This window comes from Daphnia pulicaria, chromosome 6, assembly GCF_021234035.1.
Source record: "Daphnia pulicaria isolate SC F1-1A chromosome 6, SC_F0-13Bv2, whole genome shotgun sequence".
Lineage (NCBI taxonomy): Eukaryota > Metazoa > Arthropoda > Branchiopoda > Diplostraca > Daphniidae > Daphnia > Daphnia pulicaria.
In genome coordinates, this window is record NC_060918.1 from 12,387,253 (window position 1) to 12,405,031 (window position 17,779).

At 44.7% G+C, this 17,779-nt stretch overlaps 1 protein-coding gene across 4 annotated transcripts; it reads right to left on the minus strand.

Moving 5' to 3' along the window:
• Nucleotides 1–547: 547 nt before the first annotated feature.
• LOC124344098 (guanylate cyclase 32E-like) lies at nt 548–15,513 on the minus strand. 4 transcript variants are annotated; one of them, XM_046797537.1, is made up of 23 exons: nt 15,023–15,513; nt 14,675–14,769; nt 12,753–13,213; nt 10,364–10,587; nt 9,722–9,889; nt 8,700–8,844; nt 8,416–8,493; nt 8,021–8,268; nt 7,785–7,930; nt 6,983–7,127; nt 6,260–6,350; nt 5,819–6,009; nt 5,440–5,619; nt 5,188–5,292; nt 4,824–4,895; nt 4,424–4,604; nt 4,036–4,234; nt 3,218–3,352; nt 2,739–2,851; nt 2,482–2,633; nt 2,172–2,415; nt 1,986–2,084; nt 548–1,913 (listed from the first exon to the last, which is right to left on the minus strand). In XM_046797537.1, exons 3-23 carry the CDS (start codon nt 12,907–12,909, stop codon nt 1,183–1,185), a joined length of 3,804 nt encoding a protein of 1,267 aa, XP_046653493.1. In that variant the 5' UTR covers nt 12,910–13,213; nt 14,675–14,769; nt 15,023–15,513; the 3' UTR covers nt 548–1,182. The 4 variants fall into 4 exon arrangements, with proteins under 4 accessions (XP_046653493.1, XP_046653494.1, XP_046653492.1 ...); XM_046797538.1 differs by lacking the exon at nt 14,675–14,769 and having other exon boundaries at nt 15,144–15,513; XM_046797536.1 differs by having other exon boundaries at nt 14,675–15,513.
• Nucleotides 15,514–17,779: the final 2,266 nt, after the last annotated feature.

Genomic DNA, 17,779 nt, shown 5'->3' on the forward strand with positions numbered 1-17,779 from the left:
CCCGGGAACAGTTCAACGACCAATTTTTAGTAAGAAACAATATTGTCTTCTTGTGACGAGTTGAAGCGAAATTTCCAGTTGATTAACGTTGGCGCAATGAAATTCGCAGTCCGGTTAACAAAGGGGGAAAAAAAAGAGAAGGGACGGCGCAGTCAAATGAGAATACGAGGGCAATTGGCCGAGCAAAGTTGTATAATCCGAACGTGCTGTACAACAGTGTAACGTAATGAGGGGAAAACATCATATTCCAATCTTTTATTTATTTTTTCATGTATATTTTTCCTTTTGGTCAATATATTTGGAACTTTCGGCACAGAAAAAAGAAAAAAACGAAACGAGTGAAAGTCGTCAATTCACGTCATACTCTTTGACGAATCAGAGAGGGGCGGACAAGAAGTGCATGGCATAGCAGCAATAAGGAATGATGAAGAAGGAAAGTTGGTCACAGCTGGTCGCGCTCCCGTTCAGTCCCGCAAGAGTCATCTACCGGTCGTTTGCGTTCCCTCCTGCCGTTTCTCTTCACTTTCATTTTTTGTTTTTTTTTTCCTTCTTTCCTTCCTTTCGATATATATTCCAGGGCGGGGCCTTGGCTACTGCATCGATGGGTGTTTCACGCGTGGAGCGCAGAACTATCTCGTTATCTCTTCCCGTTCGCTTCGTTTATTCATGCACCGAAATCAACCCACTTCATCCATTCAGTCCGTTTCACCTCGTTCATCTTGTCATACTCTTGCATCCCTTTTCGTTGGTTAGCCTCGTTTTATTTTCCTTTTTTTCACAAATTCTTCTGCGTTCAATGTCGGTCGTCAAATCCAGCCCGCAATGACGCCAACTGTTTGCCAATTCACGTAGCGGCAAGCAGTGGTTGTAACCACTCGGCAGGTTGTTTTTAAAATAGATTCCCTTTGAAAATCATCACTCAAAGTGCAGTCGATAAACGTTCGGTTTCAGTTCTCGTTTACGCAGTTTTCAGGCTTTTCTCATTGACAGATTGGCCGGTTGCAACTTGCAACGGGGGTTGAGTCCGTTGGCCGCTAGGTGGCTATAGGACGATCCTCGCGTCATTGATGAACAACTGGGAGCGAGTCCAATAATGGGAAAGTTAAGAAAACAAAATTTTGTTGCTGTTGCTTGGATAAATAAATAAATAAATAACGATGGACACTGAATCTGCATGTTGACTCAGACGCTCGTCTCCCTGTCGTCCCTTAGTCCGTGCTCGTTGCCCGTGTAATGGGGATCGAGCAGAGGCCAGCAATCGTTCATCGATTCTTCTGGGGGGCTGAGCTCGATCTTGGGATTTTCTCCGCGAATCCTCGACGAATTGGGCGATGACAAGGGAAAGTGGAGTTGCGATTTCCCGTTGGGCGTCCTGTGGCTGCCGTTATGGCTGGAACTCAACGTAATGGCCTCAACCAGGGAAGTAGTACTCAGGCGATGAGGTTGATAGCAAAGTTTTCGCTCGAACGATCGGCTGAAACTCGGCTGCATCAGCGTGAATCCGCCCACCTGAGCGTTCACCTTCAAGTTCGGGCAGGAATTGCGTTTGCTCGTGACGACGAATGGGACCGTCTCGTCCATGATCTCCATGTCCACCGTTGACGGACCTGCGGCCGGCGAGTCCGAGGCGAACCTCAACTTCTTTGGCGAGTCGAGGCTAGAAGCTAAATCTTCTCGATTGTGTCGGTTGCGGGGCAATTTGTGGTTCCGCAGGGAACTCTTGGGTCGGTTGGGCCAAGGGCCATTAGGCCGGCCGCGCTGGCGAATTTGACTCCCAGTCTCTTCACCCACTAGCCAATAGGTAACCATATCACCCTTGCCTTTGATCTTGATCTCTCCCCTCTCTTCCAGGATGTAGCCGCCTAGACGGTCCAGCAGTTGCTTACAGGCCGTCGAGCAGTGAATCTTCAAAGCTGAAAAAAGAAAGCAGGAAAAGAATGAATGGAATTCGAGGGCGGCATCCCCACTTCCACAAATGAACTCACGCAATCCAGTCGACTCCATTCTCGAAGATGTATTGACCGTGTCACCAAAGAGGCAATAGCGAGGCATTTTCAGTCCCACAACTCCGGCGCATACCGGGCCTGGAGGAGGAGAAACGAATTGCAATTAATCGGAAGCAATAATCACCAGCAGGCGTAAACGTAGGTAGGTAAGTCGAATAGTCTCACCGGAATGGATGCCAATGCGCAACATGAGCGTCTGATGTGGTCGGTGTCGTATTTTGAATTTGACGACGGCGCGCAGCAGAGAGAGCGACATGGAGGCGATTTCTCCAGCGTGCTGGTCTTTATTGCGGATCGGAAGGCCACTCACGACCATGTAGGCGTCCCCAATGGTCTCCACTTTGTACACGTCGTAATTTCCAATGATCGAGTCGAAGCACGTATAGAGATCGTTCAGGAAATCCACCACCTAAATTTATTTGATTGCGTTTTTGGTCAAAAAGTTGGTCGTGATTTGAATTCTGAATTGGTCTACCTGTAGTGGACTCGACTGCGCCGACATTTCCGTGAATCCGACAATATCACTAAAGTAAATGGTTACCGAGTCGAACGATTCCGCCTCCACTTTGTGTCCGCATTTGAGCTTTTCGGCCACGTAGCGCGGCAACATTTCATACAAAAGTGCCTCTAAGGAATCGGGACAAGATGAGTAATTAGTTTTACGTGCAAAAAACCGAAAGTCGGAGAGACTTTCACGTGTATAATTATGATATTCGGATACGCAGATCATACCGGTTTTCTTCTTCTCCTCGAGCAGTTGTTCGGTCCGCTCGTCGACCAACGCTTCAAGATTGTTGGTATATTTCTCCAGTAAGTAGTTCATGTTGTCAAAGATGTTGGGCTTCCTGCCAAAATCGTAACAAAACGACGAAAACAAGAGAGCCAGACTTTATAGACGCTTCGTGCAGTGGATGGCGATACAATTACATAGCGAAAACAATGGCCAGCGCAACATCATCATCACTCCCCCCCATCTGGGAAGCTGTTTCCAAGAGCCTTCCCTTTCTTGTAGCCCAGCATTAACGCTCTTTACTATAATAAGATCCAGTCAAAAGACATCATCCATCCATCTACAGAGTACGTCGAAACAACGGGGGGGACGCACAACTGAGAGACATTCCGTTAATTCCTCGTTCTTGATTGATGCAAGTCCAGTCTGCATAAGGCGATGATGGAATAGTTAACAAGAAAGTGTATGTAAACCCACTTACAAGCCTTTGCGCATTGGTCGCAATTTGGAGCGGATAGTCTTGAAATCGGGTCGCTCCTCCGGCTGCTCCCGCCAGCACTCGACCATGACGGTACAAACGCAGTCGAGGCAGTTTTCCAGCGCTTCCATTTGCGGCCTGCGAAAACAAAACAAATGACAATTTCATGCCCATCATTACAATTTATTGGTAGAGCGGGTCGTTGTCTCGTGAGTGACAAGTTGCTTTGGTTCTTTTTCCTTAAAGGATCTACACACAGACCAACAGCCTTATTGAGAGTATAAAAAAGGATAAAAGTTCATCGGAGCGAGTAAGGCTCCAGGCATTTATAGATCTATGTAACAGCAAACAGGACCTACATGGTGAACGACAACACACTACTAATATCAATACTACTCAAGCGTGACTAAAGCCTCCCATGTAGCCATAACGACCAGAGTGCGTCTACGCTGACTCAGCAGCTTGCTTGCTGTACATGTTTATCTACGGACTAAACTGCTTTGTCTAGCGGCGAGATCCTTGATTAAGATGCGCATTGTTGGCCATTAGACTTCTCCCAGCTTAACCAAGTCTAATGAAGGCACTAGACTCTATCCTGGGGGCCCGTCTACCCCTCCCTGATACTCGGCACGTGTAGATAAAACCTTGATAAAACCAACTGTCAGGATTGATTACTGGATGTACAGCAAGTATGAAAGTCTGCAGATTTCAACAAAGGTGCCCAATGAACTGTTCTCATCGCTCATAGTGACTACACACCACAGATTTAGTCTAACGACGTCTAAATATAAATAAAAGAAAAAAAGGAGAAGCAACAAGACCTGAAGGGCGGCAGTGGAGGTGCGTGTTCGGTCACCTTCTTGAGAATGTCACTTGTGCTAAGCGGAGTGAAACCGAAAGGCCCCTGTCGTCCGTGAATGGCGTACAAAAGAATCCCGAAACTGTAAATATCTCCTTTCTGGGTCCCTTGCAGAGGTGGATCGGCCAAGCGGAGCAACTCTGGTGACCTGTAAAGCAAACCTGCCAACCGAGATGCGGGCGAAGTCAACACACACACAAAAAAAGAGGGGGGAAGAAAAAATTTAAGATAAAACAAACATGGCACTGCTTTTGTTTCAAAAAATTGTTTCAGGAAAAAATGTCCCAGAGTTCCTGGAGTTGGTTGCCAAATATTTGTCCAAGCCAACGTGAAAGAATGAGATGAATTACCGTGCATATAGTCGTCGCAGTAGTCGTCGTCAACGTTGTTGCTGATGCGCTCGGCTCCGGACTTGAATTCGTGCAGGCCGAAATCAGCCACTTTGAGAACCCAGCGACTGTCAATCAAACAGTTAGAGGCTTTCAAATTACCGTGAGACTTGACGGGCGAGTCGTGCAGATAAATCATCCCCTGTGTGATACAAAAAAAAGGACCGAATGGTGTTAAATAGTTGCGCAATACTCGCCGGAATAAGTTAGTAGCTGCTTATAATAAGCAAGGAGGGAGAAGAAAAAAGCCGAGATAAAAGCGAAGATGGCTAATTTATGGATTATCCTTTTGTGGAGAAATGCGATGGCTGATGAAGGAACGTACATTGCCTCCTCCTCCTATCAGTTAATGTCAACTTACCCGCACTATATCGCCCACGAGAGAAGCGATGAACATGTTATCTAATTTGACGTCGTCGTTCTCCAGCACATCCTGCAAAAACAACCCAAAAGAAAATAACCAATAAAATACAGCGCGCGTCGATAAATAAATAAATAAAAGTAGAGAGGCCAGAGAGAGAGAGAGACGAAGAGTTATCGATCGTCATCAATCATCTTTTTTCGTCCTCCACGGCCTTTGTGTTTTGCTCTTGTTTCTTCCTCGACCGAGGCTTAGCCTAGGCTTTTATTTTTACTTTCGCTCGATATTGCCGGTGGACTGCACTTTCTTTGCGCGATGCAATCAAAAATGAAGAGGCCCAACTTGGGCAGAGTTTGGTGTTTACCTTCAGACTGCCCCGTGTGCAGTATTCAGTCACGATGCAAATATTCGGCGGATCGACGCTGGCGCCGAAGAAGGCGCTTAGATTGTCGTGTCGCAAATCTCTCATCTGTAATCACAAGGAAGGGAACGGTAAAGCTCATTGACATTACACACACAGAGAGAGGGGAGTATTATGTGTACACATGCGTTGGAGGGAGAAGAGATTCCGGCGGAATGAAGCAGCGATGGAGAAAATTGATTCCGGATCACTCACCCATTTGAGTTCCTTTTTCATGGATCGTGTCATGTCGATGGATTTCTTGTTGACCATTTTGATGGCAAAGATCCGGCCCTTGTAGACTCCAATCGTGCCGTAAATGGCCGAATATCGAAAGTCCGTTTCCGGATTAGAGCTGAGAGACACCTGGCTCGTTCTCAGAAGCGGATGCAGACTCTGTTGATGCAATCACACATGCAGTCACAATTCCGTTCTTATGTTTGGATACAAGACGGGCAAACGTGTGAAATGCATTTACACGTTGTCGTGAGCTCGGATTAATAAAGCTTTGACATAAAATAGATTTCCCTGCTACGCAACATTTTCCTAATACTAATAATAATAATAATAATAAAGAGAGATGTGCTTTTCTTACGCGGGAAGCTTTGCCCTGGCCAGATGAAAGAGGCGGAAGGTCTGGTATCTGGATGTCTTTGTAGTCGATCTTCCATAAGAATGAATCCAGTTCTTGTTCGTAGCGCCAATTACGGTAAATGATAAGTCCCACGATGATAAAGACGACGGCGACCCCACCGGCAATTCCAGAAGCAATCTCTTCTGTATTAGCTGTTATACAAGGCACAGTGTAAGTCCAACAGTATCATCAACCAGATCGAAACCCCTTTTTTCTTTGTCCCTCCTGCCTTTTGATATTATAATCTGATATCGAGTCGATAGACTAATACGCTACATTCCTTTATTGCAATATTCACTGCTGATGTGTTGCCATGGTTGCACATGACTGACACACACTCGGCAATAATCAGGACGATGCCTATATAATTCTAGATGTATAATAATAAGTCGCAGTGCTTACAGATGCAGAGCTCGCCACGGAATCCACACGGCGGCTCGTCGATTGGAATCTTGCCCGTTCTCCACATGATTTCAGCCACCAAATGCAGTTCCTGTTAAAAAAATAGGGACAACGTATAATAGTGAGTCTCTCATTCTGATACACTAAAGAAAAAGAAAATATCATCTGATCCTGCCAACTGGGTGGCAGATTGAATGATTGACTGAGACTCTTGTTGTCAATATCGCATCAAAAATGGGCAAGGATTTTTTGGCAGCCAGTCAGAACGTCGAGAAGACAAATAACAGAAAGACGCTGCGTAAAGAATTGAGCAAAAATTCTTATTTTATTTTTGCGAGTTAACGTCCGGATTGTGAATGTTATTCAATCATTCCTCGATTATTCATCCGTACAATTTCAGAGAGCATTGTCTCGACTGATTACGTCTTACTTGGCTGCAGTCGTTCTGCAAGAGTGAGGAAGAAAAAGAAATCGGAGAGAGAGAAATCACATTTCTCCTGTTAGAGAAATGATCCTAACAGCTAGGCTGCAAGGCTACGGGGACAGTAAAGGGCCAGTAACGACTTTCTGCGCACGCTATGGTTTTCGCGGTGAAACGTGAAGCTTTATGATGGGGAGGGTTGGAGAAAGGGCGAGGATGAGCAGCCCAGCAGGAGTTCTATTATCCCCATCAAACCTACTATTTTTAGGATTGTTTCTCCCATTTCATGCGAATGGACTCACCGGGATTGTGCTGTGATTTCGTGGAATGTGGAAGACGCCCACTGGATAGAGTCCATCTTCGTGGTTAGTAGTCTCGTAGGGCTGGCGTCCAATCAGTGTGTAATTCCCCTGTGTGTCACCGTTAGAATCCATGTAAACGACGTACCTACCGAACCACCAAGAATTAACCAAATTTATAATTAATGCAATACAAGACTCGCAGCTGATATTCGGCGCCAGCCATCCATCAAGAACGCACAATACATTTTAGAATGTGTAAACGAAACAATCGTTGATCAAGATCAAAGGATCGAATCTGAAACGTTGTGCTAAAAATTCCAACGAAAAAAAAAAAAAAAAAAAAAAACCGGGAGCTTTCCCGCTTTCGAACCCCTCATCCCGTCAAACTGGTCCGGGCAACAGCAGCAGCAACTCCGCTTTGCATATATATCTTGGCAGATCAAAGTCAAACGCGTTATACTACGAGTTGTCGTACAACATTCTCCAGGGAAGCCAGCCAACTGTCGCATCATGTTTTCTATCAAGTTAATTAATGCGATTTGTCCGGGAGCTCTTTATCAAACAGAGTCGCAGCTCGGTTGCTTTCCTTTATCTGATTTCGTGTTGTTATTAAGGGCATTTCAACACCGTTGAACTCGTCAAGGGAAACACAGCAGACAGACAGAACAGCATTGTTACGACAAGTAGCGAACAACAAAAGAGGGCCCTGTCGTGTTTATCGTCGGAATGTTATGCGAAGCAACAGGGTGATGTGGTTATGAAAGATAAGGACTGGCAGCGCGCGGTCCCAGATTTCACTCACCCCATGGCACTCATGTAGGTCCGCCCACGAATGCGCTCCATGATGGCCAGACCGTCGTAAGGATTGCCGCCCACCAGTAGGACCTCGCGGAGGGCGTGAGCGTAGAGGAGAACAGCGTCGTAAAGGTAGGCGGCCTCGGACCGGATCTTTGATACGCAGAAGGATATCGAACAGGTAGTAAGTTGACGGACTCGCCAGGGAATTAAAACGAAAAAATAAAAATAAAACTACTGAACTCGTTTGCCGACGCCGTAGGAGGTAAGAGGATTGAAGAAATTGAAGGGCGGCCGTTCCAGGTAATCGTTGACCATTTGGGTGAAATTGTCGAAATCGGCGCCCGACGGGGAACCGACGACTCCGACGTAATTCTCAAACGCTTTAATGGCTTTCTGGTCGAGATCATCTTTGAGCGAACCGCGCAAATACTTGCTGGGATTGTCGGCGTCGTAACGATCCAAGTCGACGCCCAGGACGAAATATTCTCCTATTAAATAACGTCAAAATTTGATATTATTTCCCTTTTTTTTAAAAAAAAAGGGGCGAGCGTGAAAGAGGAAACCACAGAGGTCATTAAATTTCTCTCAGTCTCCGTATAGTTTGTTCCGTGATAATCATTGAGTAGATCCATTACCTCGATCGAAGAGATGCCTGTCCTCCATGGCCGTCAAAAGTCCGATGTGTTCATGATACGGGCCGAGAACCACGTAAACTAAACGGAAGAAGAAAAGAACAAAGAGAGAACATCATGTTTGATGGAATAATGATCTCGTCATGGAATCGTGGCCGATCCTGTAACACCAAGACGCGTGCCCTTATTACTCGTCTAGGCCTATACACTCCCCGTCATTGTTCTCATAAAAATAACACACGTACTACTACTAACTTGCACCAGTCAAATTATTATAAGACACTTACTGCGGATGTCTTGGTAGGTTTCGTTGACCATTTTCTCAAACGGGTTCACCCAGTCGTCCCAGCCGTGATGATACACTTTCCACGAGCGGCGGAATTTCACTTCGATTTTCTCGGCTGACAGGGTCGTCATTATCGTCTGCGCGATCTACAAATGAAGACAGAGTGAAAGTGCTCGTGAAAAAGAAAAAAAAAAAAAAAAAAACCAAACATATTCCGGCTGTTGAAATTAACACTAACTAGTCGAGCATACTATTGCACTTCTCCGTGATGTAGTTTCCAATTTAGCGAGCTCCACTGCGTCCTAATTATTAGTTTATTGCAAGTTGTAAGGAGAAGTTATTTTTTCTTTTTCTTTTCGTTCTTCTCTTTTGTTCTATTGGAGGGTTAGATGGAATCGGTGGCTATTATATAGGAAAGTGTATACCTCGTTTGTTCTTATTCTCTTTCTCTCTCTCTCTAGGGTCGTTATTATTAGTGGCGGAGGAGCATTGGAACTTGAAACTATGTCAAGTTGCTTCGAGTACTAGAGTATAAAAGCAATCGATCGGGCAGAATCTAAGAACCACAAAGGAAACTCCGCCGATAGCGTTTTTGGTTTATTAAAAGATGTAAACAATGGGTGAAATACTAGATCCAAGTGCCAGTGGCAGCACTGGAAACATCAATCTCGAGAGTATTGAAGGGGCACAGATCAAAAGGGGCTGCACCAACCGCATCAATATTTGGATTCGACTTTACGATGCCGGCGGTTATTTTTCTCTCTGGTTTGGTACACGATGAAGTAGCAGCTTCTTCAATACTACTGTACAGTTTGCAAGAGAAGCACAAGAATGTTCCTCGAAATACACGCAGCGCAGTTTAAATAAACCGCCCTTTTTTCCTCTCTCTCTCTTTCAAATAAGAGTACAGTCTGCATGGTCTAACTCTCCCGTTTCATTCCAGGAGGTACTAGTACTTCTTATGTTTGATTGTGAGATGCTCCGTATTTGTATAACGTGCTGTTGTGTAGTTGACTGACTTACTTTGGCGTACTCCGAGTCGTCCGTGCTCTTATGGAAAAACGCGACTTTGTGCCAATGGAAGGCTTTCAGGACGGAGGCGACCGACTTGGAGATTTGCGTGTCTGGTGGCCGAGTGCGGGCGAACGTCGGGAAAAGTTCCTTGTTGGAAGTTTCATCGTGCGTGCAAAACTGTAGTTGGTTTTTTATTTTTTCCAAATCGAAAAAAAAAAAGAATGAGAGAGAAAAAGGTGAAGAAAAGGAGCAACGAAGATAAATTGTCGTTTCAAATGGTGGCCGGAATAGGGAGAAGAAAAAAAAGATCTATTATGTTGCAAATATTCTTCTACACAGCTTCGTGATTGGGAGGGAAGGCACGCAATTTCAAGATACACCACCCTGTCACTGATGATGATTTAAAAGCTTTTCCCGGTATATCGGCTTAGACGTATTGAATGAACCAAAGGCGAGAAAGCTTTTGATGTTGGGTGTGAATTTAAAATACAAAAAGGAAGAGGCTACACCAATGGCACCATTACTGTTATTGATAAAATATTGGATAAAGACAAGAAGGAATTGATGAATGAAAAATCGTTTTTTTGCCATTAGTTTGAAAGCTGTTTCCCCCCTCACCCACTGAAGGATAAAATAAATAGTTTAACTCACGTAGGAAATCATGGGAAGGCGGAAAGCGGCGGCCATTCGAGCCTCGTGCACGCACGACTCTTGCGGTCCGATGTAGGCCGACACGTTGAGTGTCCAGAGTTTGGCCGTTTGCAGTAGAGACTCTTCTTCCTCGCCATATGTCTCTGCCACGACCATATCCAAGGTGTGGTCGCCGGGTAGAATCCTGTGTCTGGTGACATCTTCAATGGCCAACGATATGGCGCCTGCAAGCGTCAAAAAACCATTCAAAAATAAAAAAATCAAATCAATAAGAAAAGGATCAACATCGATTTAGATCCCGGCAGTCAGGAATGTTGAATTTCAAGCAAAACCGTTCGATTTTTTGGCATATTTGATGGTCGGAAAGAAGAATAGAAACTCGAGACGTGAATAAGAAATCCAATAGCCGCCGCCCCTCGTATTCTATTCGACGATAAGAACATGTGCATAAGACGGCGGAAGAAATATTAAGTAGTTGATGGATTTCTCTGGCTGGCTAGCTATCCCCTTTTTCTCTCTCTTACTCCACTTCGCCATCATTGGAAAACATAATATTAACGTGGGATGAAAGCAATATCGACGACCTAGACGTCGACTCACCTAAGTGATTTAATATGACGCGGGAATTCACGGAATGGATCCAGATGATGCTTCCCGTTCTCTACCAGACACACACGTATATTTGTTTGTACGCGAATACATTCCGACCCCCTATATCTATTATTACGACGATGACAAAGATCTCTCTCTCTCTCTTATTCATTATCTGACACATAGAAAAAAGTTGTCCCGTGCAAAACTGAAACTCGGCTCTCACATTCGATCCTTGACTGTCGTCCTAGAGAGTTCCTTATGTACACATTTCTTCCACGACGTCGGTTCATCGGGAGATGTTCGACCGTGAAGAGATATATGTATCCCTAGTCGCAACTTTCCTTCTTCTCTATTATTTCTGTATCGATCCCCTTTTTCATATTTATCTTCCTACTCCTCCGCATTTTGGTCTTACCGGATTCGCTGTAGACTGTCAACGTCCAAGAAACTCTTCAACTTCTTATCATGTTGTTCATCTTTATCGACATGTTCAGTCATGCGTTCCCCTACGTAAATAACCAACGATCCTTCAAACTATACGGTGGAAAATATTGGGAGTTTTCCCCGCTCTCCGTCGAGAGTATAAGAGACAATTGCATTTCGGTCGTCCATATGAGGAAAACAGACTCGACTGGAAGCGAGTCGGCAAAGATGGAAGGCTCTCCCTCTACTAAACAACAACAAACGTGACTGCATTATCAAGGACAAAAACGAAACAACACGGGTTGTTCCCATGTATAAATATTTAGTGCTACACACAGCAGCAGCAGCAGGAAGGAGTTGATTAAGGAAGAAAGGATGAAAGATACAGCCGAGTCAAGCAAGACGGAAACAAAAGAAAAATGAAGAGAGTATATTAACAAGGCGACTTTTGGTCCAAAGATATAAACTGAAATCTGGCACGGACAGACGACAGTTCAAAGCAGACGGGGATTTTTCTATTTTAAAGAAAAACTGGCGAAATTAAATTTCCTACGTGGAATTAGGCATATAAAGCTGTCTTTCATCTCGTCCTTTTTTGGTTGAGCTGAAAGAAATGCACCACATATTTTCAGTACGAACCTTCGTCATTTCCTTGACTCTTTTTCTCGTGAATGATACGACTGATGACAGATTCCCAGAGAATAAGAAAACTATACCGGGAAAAAACCTTGATTGCTTTTTGTTGGTAGACTTATTGACGTGGGCGTAGCATTCACTATAATAAATATATGAAAAAGAAGGTCCTAATATCCTATTCCCCCCACCCCCCAATGATACTTGTCTTGCAACAAATAATCGTCTCGCCAAGGAAACGCGAATCATAGCAAACAAAGAAGACGTAATGCTGTTTGCCATCACTTACACACTTGTGTGTATAGCATCGAATAGGGCCACTTAAACATTCGGGGTGAAACTCTATCAAATAAAAAAAAAAGACGAATAGGAAAAAAAATTCTTCCAAAGACACCTAGAGCGAAAACGTAACCATGTGTGTATCGAAAGAAGGAAGGAAAGTTTCTGGCAATGGTTTTCGAGTGCAAAGTTGCGGGGGGAAATAGAAGATGTTGAATCCCCTGCAATCGAGATTGCATCGAGACGAAGACCGAGAGAATAAATATAAATTTCGCCCACAGCTTTTCAGTAGGGGCTTGAACGATCGATGACTGTCATCGATCAGGAAAAGTGAGACTCTGCAGGTTATTAGGTGCACGTGTAATGCCACCACCCAAAGAATTCGCCCCCAAATAAAAGATGTCGAAAGTAATCATACGAAACGTGGAGAATAATATTTATTTGTATTGATTGTGCTCACCTGAAATGGAGAGCCCAGGTCTAGAGTATTCCTTGTCCCACTGTCTACGGGTTGATCCGGTGATGTATCCCAGAGTGAACTTGTCGGCGTTGCTTTGTTGCCAGGTAAACCAGGCGAATAAAATATTCACCAACAACCAGTTTGTAGAGGACCTCATTTTTTTAGTTTTTTTTAGTTTTTGTGTTATTCCGTTTTCTTTTATTGACTAGAAAATTGCACTTTTTTTTGTAATTGGCTTGAACGTCGTTTCCTTGGTTACGCAGACGACGCAGAGTCTATCACACTATTTTCGGGAGGTCTGTTTGAACGACACAATGTTTCCACGAGACAGTTGATCCGATTTCAACGATAATTGTTCCAATGATGGTTACACGTATTGGGTTCGAGTGGCCGATAATACTTTAGTTACAAAACGACCCAACAAGACCAATGCCTCCAACGAGTCTGAAAACAGGAAAAGCCTGGAAGAAGAAAAAACAAAAATGTTCATTACATAAAACGAAGACGAGTTGAAAAGAAGACAGGAAATAAGGACGTATGTGTTCACAAATGGAATGGAGAGGAAGTTGTCAGATTATACATCTCATTTTTATATATAATACGTTTCTAATATGGGCATGTTTTATCAAATGATGGATCAAAAGTTTTCGGGCTGCCATCTTTGCGTCGCCCCAACACTGGATGAACGCGGCGAGCTCCTTCCGCTCTCGCTCCTTTTTATTGAATGTATCTGCTTGTCGCGGGCGACGGAGAAAAGTTGACCGCACAATCAACAACGGGAGAAAAAAGGTCTACGACATGTACACATTTATACAACTGCGGCGCCAAGCTCATGCAGGGAAACTTATTCGAAACTTTTGGCGACCGTTTACTGAGACGACGAAGAAGCAACTTTGGTTGGCTAGTCTATAGCAGCTGGATTTCACTTGCGAACAAAAGCCTACGGGCTTACACGGGCGACGGGCTCGGTTATTATGATGCGTTGCTGGGCGATGGAAGAGAGCTTCCTGAGGTTGATGACTGGAGTGGTACAAGAAATCCGCCAAGGCAAGCAGCAGGTATATATAGTTCCCTTTTTCTTTCTTTTTTCTTGTCGGTTGGCAGGGGCGTAAAGAGGCCTGAAAGTGGACAATTCCTTTTATTTTGTTCCTTTTTTTGTTTTCGGTAGTCGGGTGCTGGTTTCTTCAGGGGAAAACGGCCGAGACAACCCAGTCCCTTGTATATAGTTGGGGAGCGGGTCGGCGCCGACTTGTTACACCACCACTGGGCAGATGATGGAAGAGACAAAAGGGAGAGAAACTGCTGGCCCTGTTTGTTTCTCTCTCTCTCCCGTGTCGTCTATACGGCACGTTTGGAAATGCGGGAGCTAAGTCTAACACCGAATAAAAAACTGATCCGAGTCGATCTCTCTTTAGCGCAATCATCCGGGAACAATCGATAGTTTCTTCACCAACAACAACACCAACCACCTGCTGGCCATTTGCATCGTGTCGCCTAACGCGTGAGATATATCAACCACCTCCTGTCGTCTCACTCTAGCTGCTCCTGGATCGTCGTCGACAAGGGAAATCCCTCATTACGTATTCCCAACTCCGACGACACAATCAAGAGGGCTGTTCGTCGTTCCAGCAGATATTATTCCCGTCGTCGCATATGCAAATAGGCGTCGACAAGAGACAATTCAAAATAAAAAGGTCGGCCCAGCAGTTCTTGATCGTTTTTTTGTTCTTTTTCTTCCAGCGGAAGATCCGCTTGTCAGATTGGGGCGAATTGATTCCATCATAGCGATCACACACACAAATCGGTTCGCTCTTTTGATCACGACGATTGGGGCAGGCGGCGGAGCAACACGCGTCTCAGCGACGACGCAGCACAGCACACACAGCAGAGGCGACCATCTAGAAAGCAAATTGGCTTTTTACCTGATTGGCGGCTGTGGGACGCAGCTGCCGAGTCCTTAATAATGGCAAAAGGGAGCGTGATCGACGTGGGCCGCCGCCGCTCCAGTTGTCGTCGGCTGTTGCAAGGAACGTCGTCAAGTGGGTCACAGTCACACACAACCACCCAGCGCCAGTTGACAAGTTGGTTTATATAGTACAACGGGAGGCGGAAGGCGACCAAATCAAAAATATAAGAAAAAGAATCTAACGACCAATTTTAGTAAAGAGGTTGAGACTGGAGTGAGTCAACTCTCGGCAATTCATTTTTCTCTGGGCGCAATCGTACGACGTCGCCAATAAGAACATGGTAAAATAGAGAGAGGGACCGACCTAATCGCCACTGCGTCGATCCCAGCTGTGTGTGTAACCAACGATTCAGACTTGAAACATTACAATGAATGCGGCACAAAAAGAAGGAGCTCTACTATATTAGACTGTTACTTATAAATACCAGCAACTCATTATTCCAGATTTTTCGCTCCCGTCCTTGTAGTAGGGCGAACTCTTTTAATAATACACACCGCCACCCAATTAAACGGGCCACCACTTTGCCTGATGAACTTGTCGTTGCTCCGCTGGATTCTCTCAAATGCCACGTCATTGGGTGTCAAAAGATTTGACTAAGCCGACACTATAAAGCCACCACCGCCTACACAAACACATTTTTTTTTTCACTGGCGCACAAGAGATTATCAAATCTCATCTAGGTTTGAATGTGGCGCTCTTTTATAGGTGTGATGACGTTTTTCTCAACTGGGGGAGGGATGGTAGGGCTGGATGAAGCCTGGGACGTTCATATTGAGGCTCCGGCCAAGCGGAGGAGCGCGAGCCGACTGCTGCTGAAATTGGATAGAGCCAGGACCTTTGCATCGTCACGGTGCGCGCATATAAGGTCGCTACAGCAGTAGACACACCGCGCTGCTGCTCTAGGCTGTTGGCACACTGTTGGCTACATCTGCTGCTGCTAAGAGTCCTGACACCGCCACCACCTATATAGACTCGCCCAATAGGCCCTGGTGACGTAGACTAGAGACGACGGTCGACTTGTTTTATTTTGCCCGCGCTCGCCGCTGTGGTTGACGTGATGAACGGCGCGTACTTCCCAGCTCATCTATATTCAAATCGCTTCATATTTTGCTTGTTCCCCCCCCCCCCCCCCCCCAGTCTGCAATAAGGTGCTGGCGGCAATATGTGCGGACTATAAAATTAGTTTTGTAAACTAACATTCGAGCGATTTGTTAAGTATACGTATTTATATACAATTGAACAGATTTATGACTTTTGTTCTGGACACACGCCAGGAGACTATAGCAGAAAGTTGGTCGATATAAATTTTCTCATATTGTTTTTGCACACATCTCTCCGCCCGTTTTTGTCTGGCGTACTACATGGGATATGATGAATTAGGATCGCGATCTAATTCGCCTCCCACAATAAGACGACAGTCGGATCTATTTTTTCTCGGTGGCTGTGATAACTCAGAACTAATAGACATGTATACAACATCGCTCGATCGTTTTTGTCTGCTGTTCAACCACCGCGCACTTGAGCCTCTCTCTTCTTCTTCTTCTTCTTCTTTAGAAAATTTGATTGGCCTGTTATTCGTTCCTCATATCTAAGCTACATACACGAGTATATAAAAGCAGCGGATGGTTGCCGGGTGACAGGTCATCAACTAAGCCATCATCCGTCTTCTCTCTCTCTCCCTTCTTTTTGTGTTTTTGGCTATTCGTTTTGGTTTGTTGTTTGCAGCATTATTCGAAGAAGAAGGCGGGGTCTCTACATTCGTTTCGATTGTGTCACTGAGACTGCGGTCGAGAAATATGATGAGACGTCGCGAGAAGGTGGGCAGGAATGGAGCTGGTGCCAGCAGGACTCGCGGCCAGCCCTCACTTTGACAGAGACAAATTTTTATTTTATTTCTTTTCTTTTCCATAAAAATCGAAGGGAGATAGAAAGAGGAAAAACAATCGATTGGCTGGATCGTCATACATTATAAAACAGGATCCTGTTACATTATAGTAGTCTCACTCGGTTTTCCATTTCAAAAAAGAAACTTGAATGGAATAGAGTGCTGCCCAAAGAGAGAGAGAGTGGAGGATCTTTTGAAATATTCAGTGCAACCAAAGTGGAATGGCTCATCAGGAGTGGGATGGCAGCACAGTCAGTGGAACCAGAAGGGGCGTCGCGTAATATTTTTGTCGAACGCCGTGGAAGTGAATCAAGACGCTCTCTGCCATTCGCTTAAAACTGTACACGGCGCGCCTCTGTGCATAAGGTAAATAAAGAGAGAGACTAAAACAAGACCAGGATTGCGCATTATAGAGAGCCAAAAGTACATAGCGCCAACTCGATGAATTATACCAACGCCGAGTGCCGTTTTATTTATCCGGCCAGCATCAGCTCGGCTTTTGCAAAAGCCATTTGACATTTGAGAGAGTGAGAATATCGTGGTAGAGCAGCCAACTTCAGTCAGCCCATAGTGACAACCCCAGATGAATATTGTACAGTTTCTTTCGGCCAAAGGTTGGCGACAATCTAGTCAAAAGATAAAGTAAAACAACTAGGACTCTCCACCCCGTCGAGTTGACGCATTGCGCTTGACACACACACACGAGCGTCACCGTTTGTTGGCGCTTTCAGGCATTTGCATATAATGCCGAGGAAAAGACAAATTTCGGGGCAACACCATCATGATGTTGGTTGAATAGCAAAGCGAGTGACTAGTGTATAGTACCACCACACTATGTACACATTCAAACGGGCCAACTGTATTATTAGAATACGTATATGAGATACAAACAAGCCATAGGGTAATATCGTTCGGATCATCTAAAAATCCCCAAAATAAAAATAATAATAATATTTCTTTTTTGACGTTGGAGATTTATAGTAGAGTGACTGTGTGTATTTTATCACGGACAAAATTATTCAAGTACAGTATCTACATGCAAAAGAAGGAGATGATAAAAGCGGATCTATATAAAGTTTAAATTCTCTTTTTTTCCAGCTCGGAAAAAAAAAAGATGTAACAAATAAATCAGTCATGCATCGAAAATGTCCCGTGTCGCGTCCGCGGATGAGAGA

What these genes read in the sequence shown, in the direction of transcription:
- LOC124344098 (XM_046797538.1), bottom strand. Translation starts at nt 12,909, where the DNA reads ATGAGGTCCTCTACAAACTGGTTGTTGGTGAATATTTTATTCGCCTGG. An exon ending in AACCTACCAAGACATCCGCA is followed by an intron (nt 8,494 to 8,699) that starts GTAAGTGTCTTA and finishes TCTTCCGTTTAG; the next exon opens with TTTACGTGGTTCTCGGCCCG. An exon ending in CCGTGGCGAGCTCTGCATCT is followed by an intron (nt 6,010 to 6,259) that starts GTAAGCACTGCG and finishes CTTGTATAACAG; the next exon opens with CTAATACAGAAGAGATTGCT.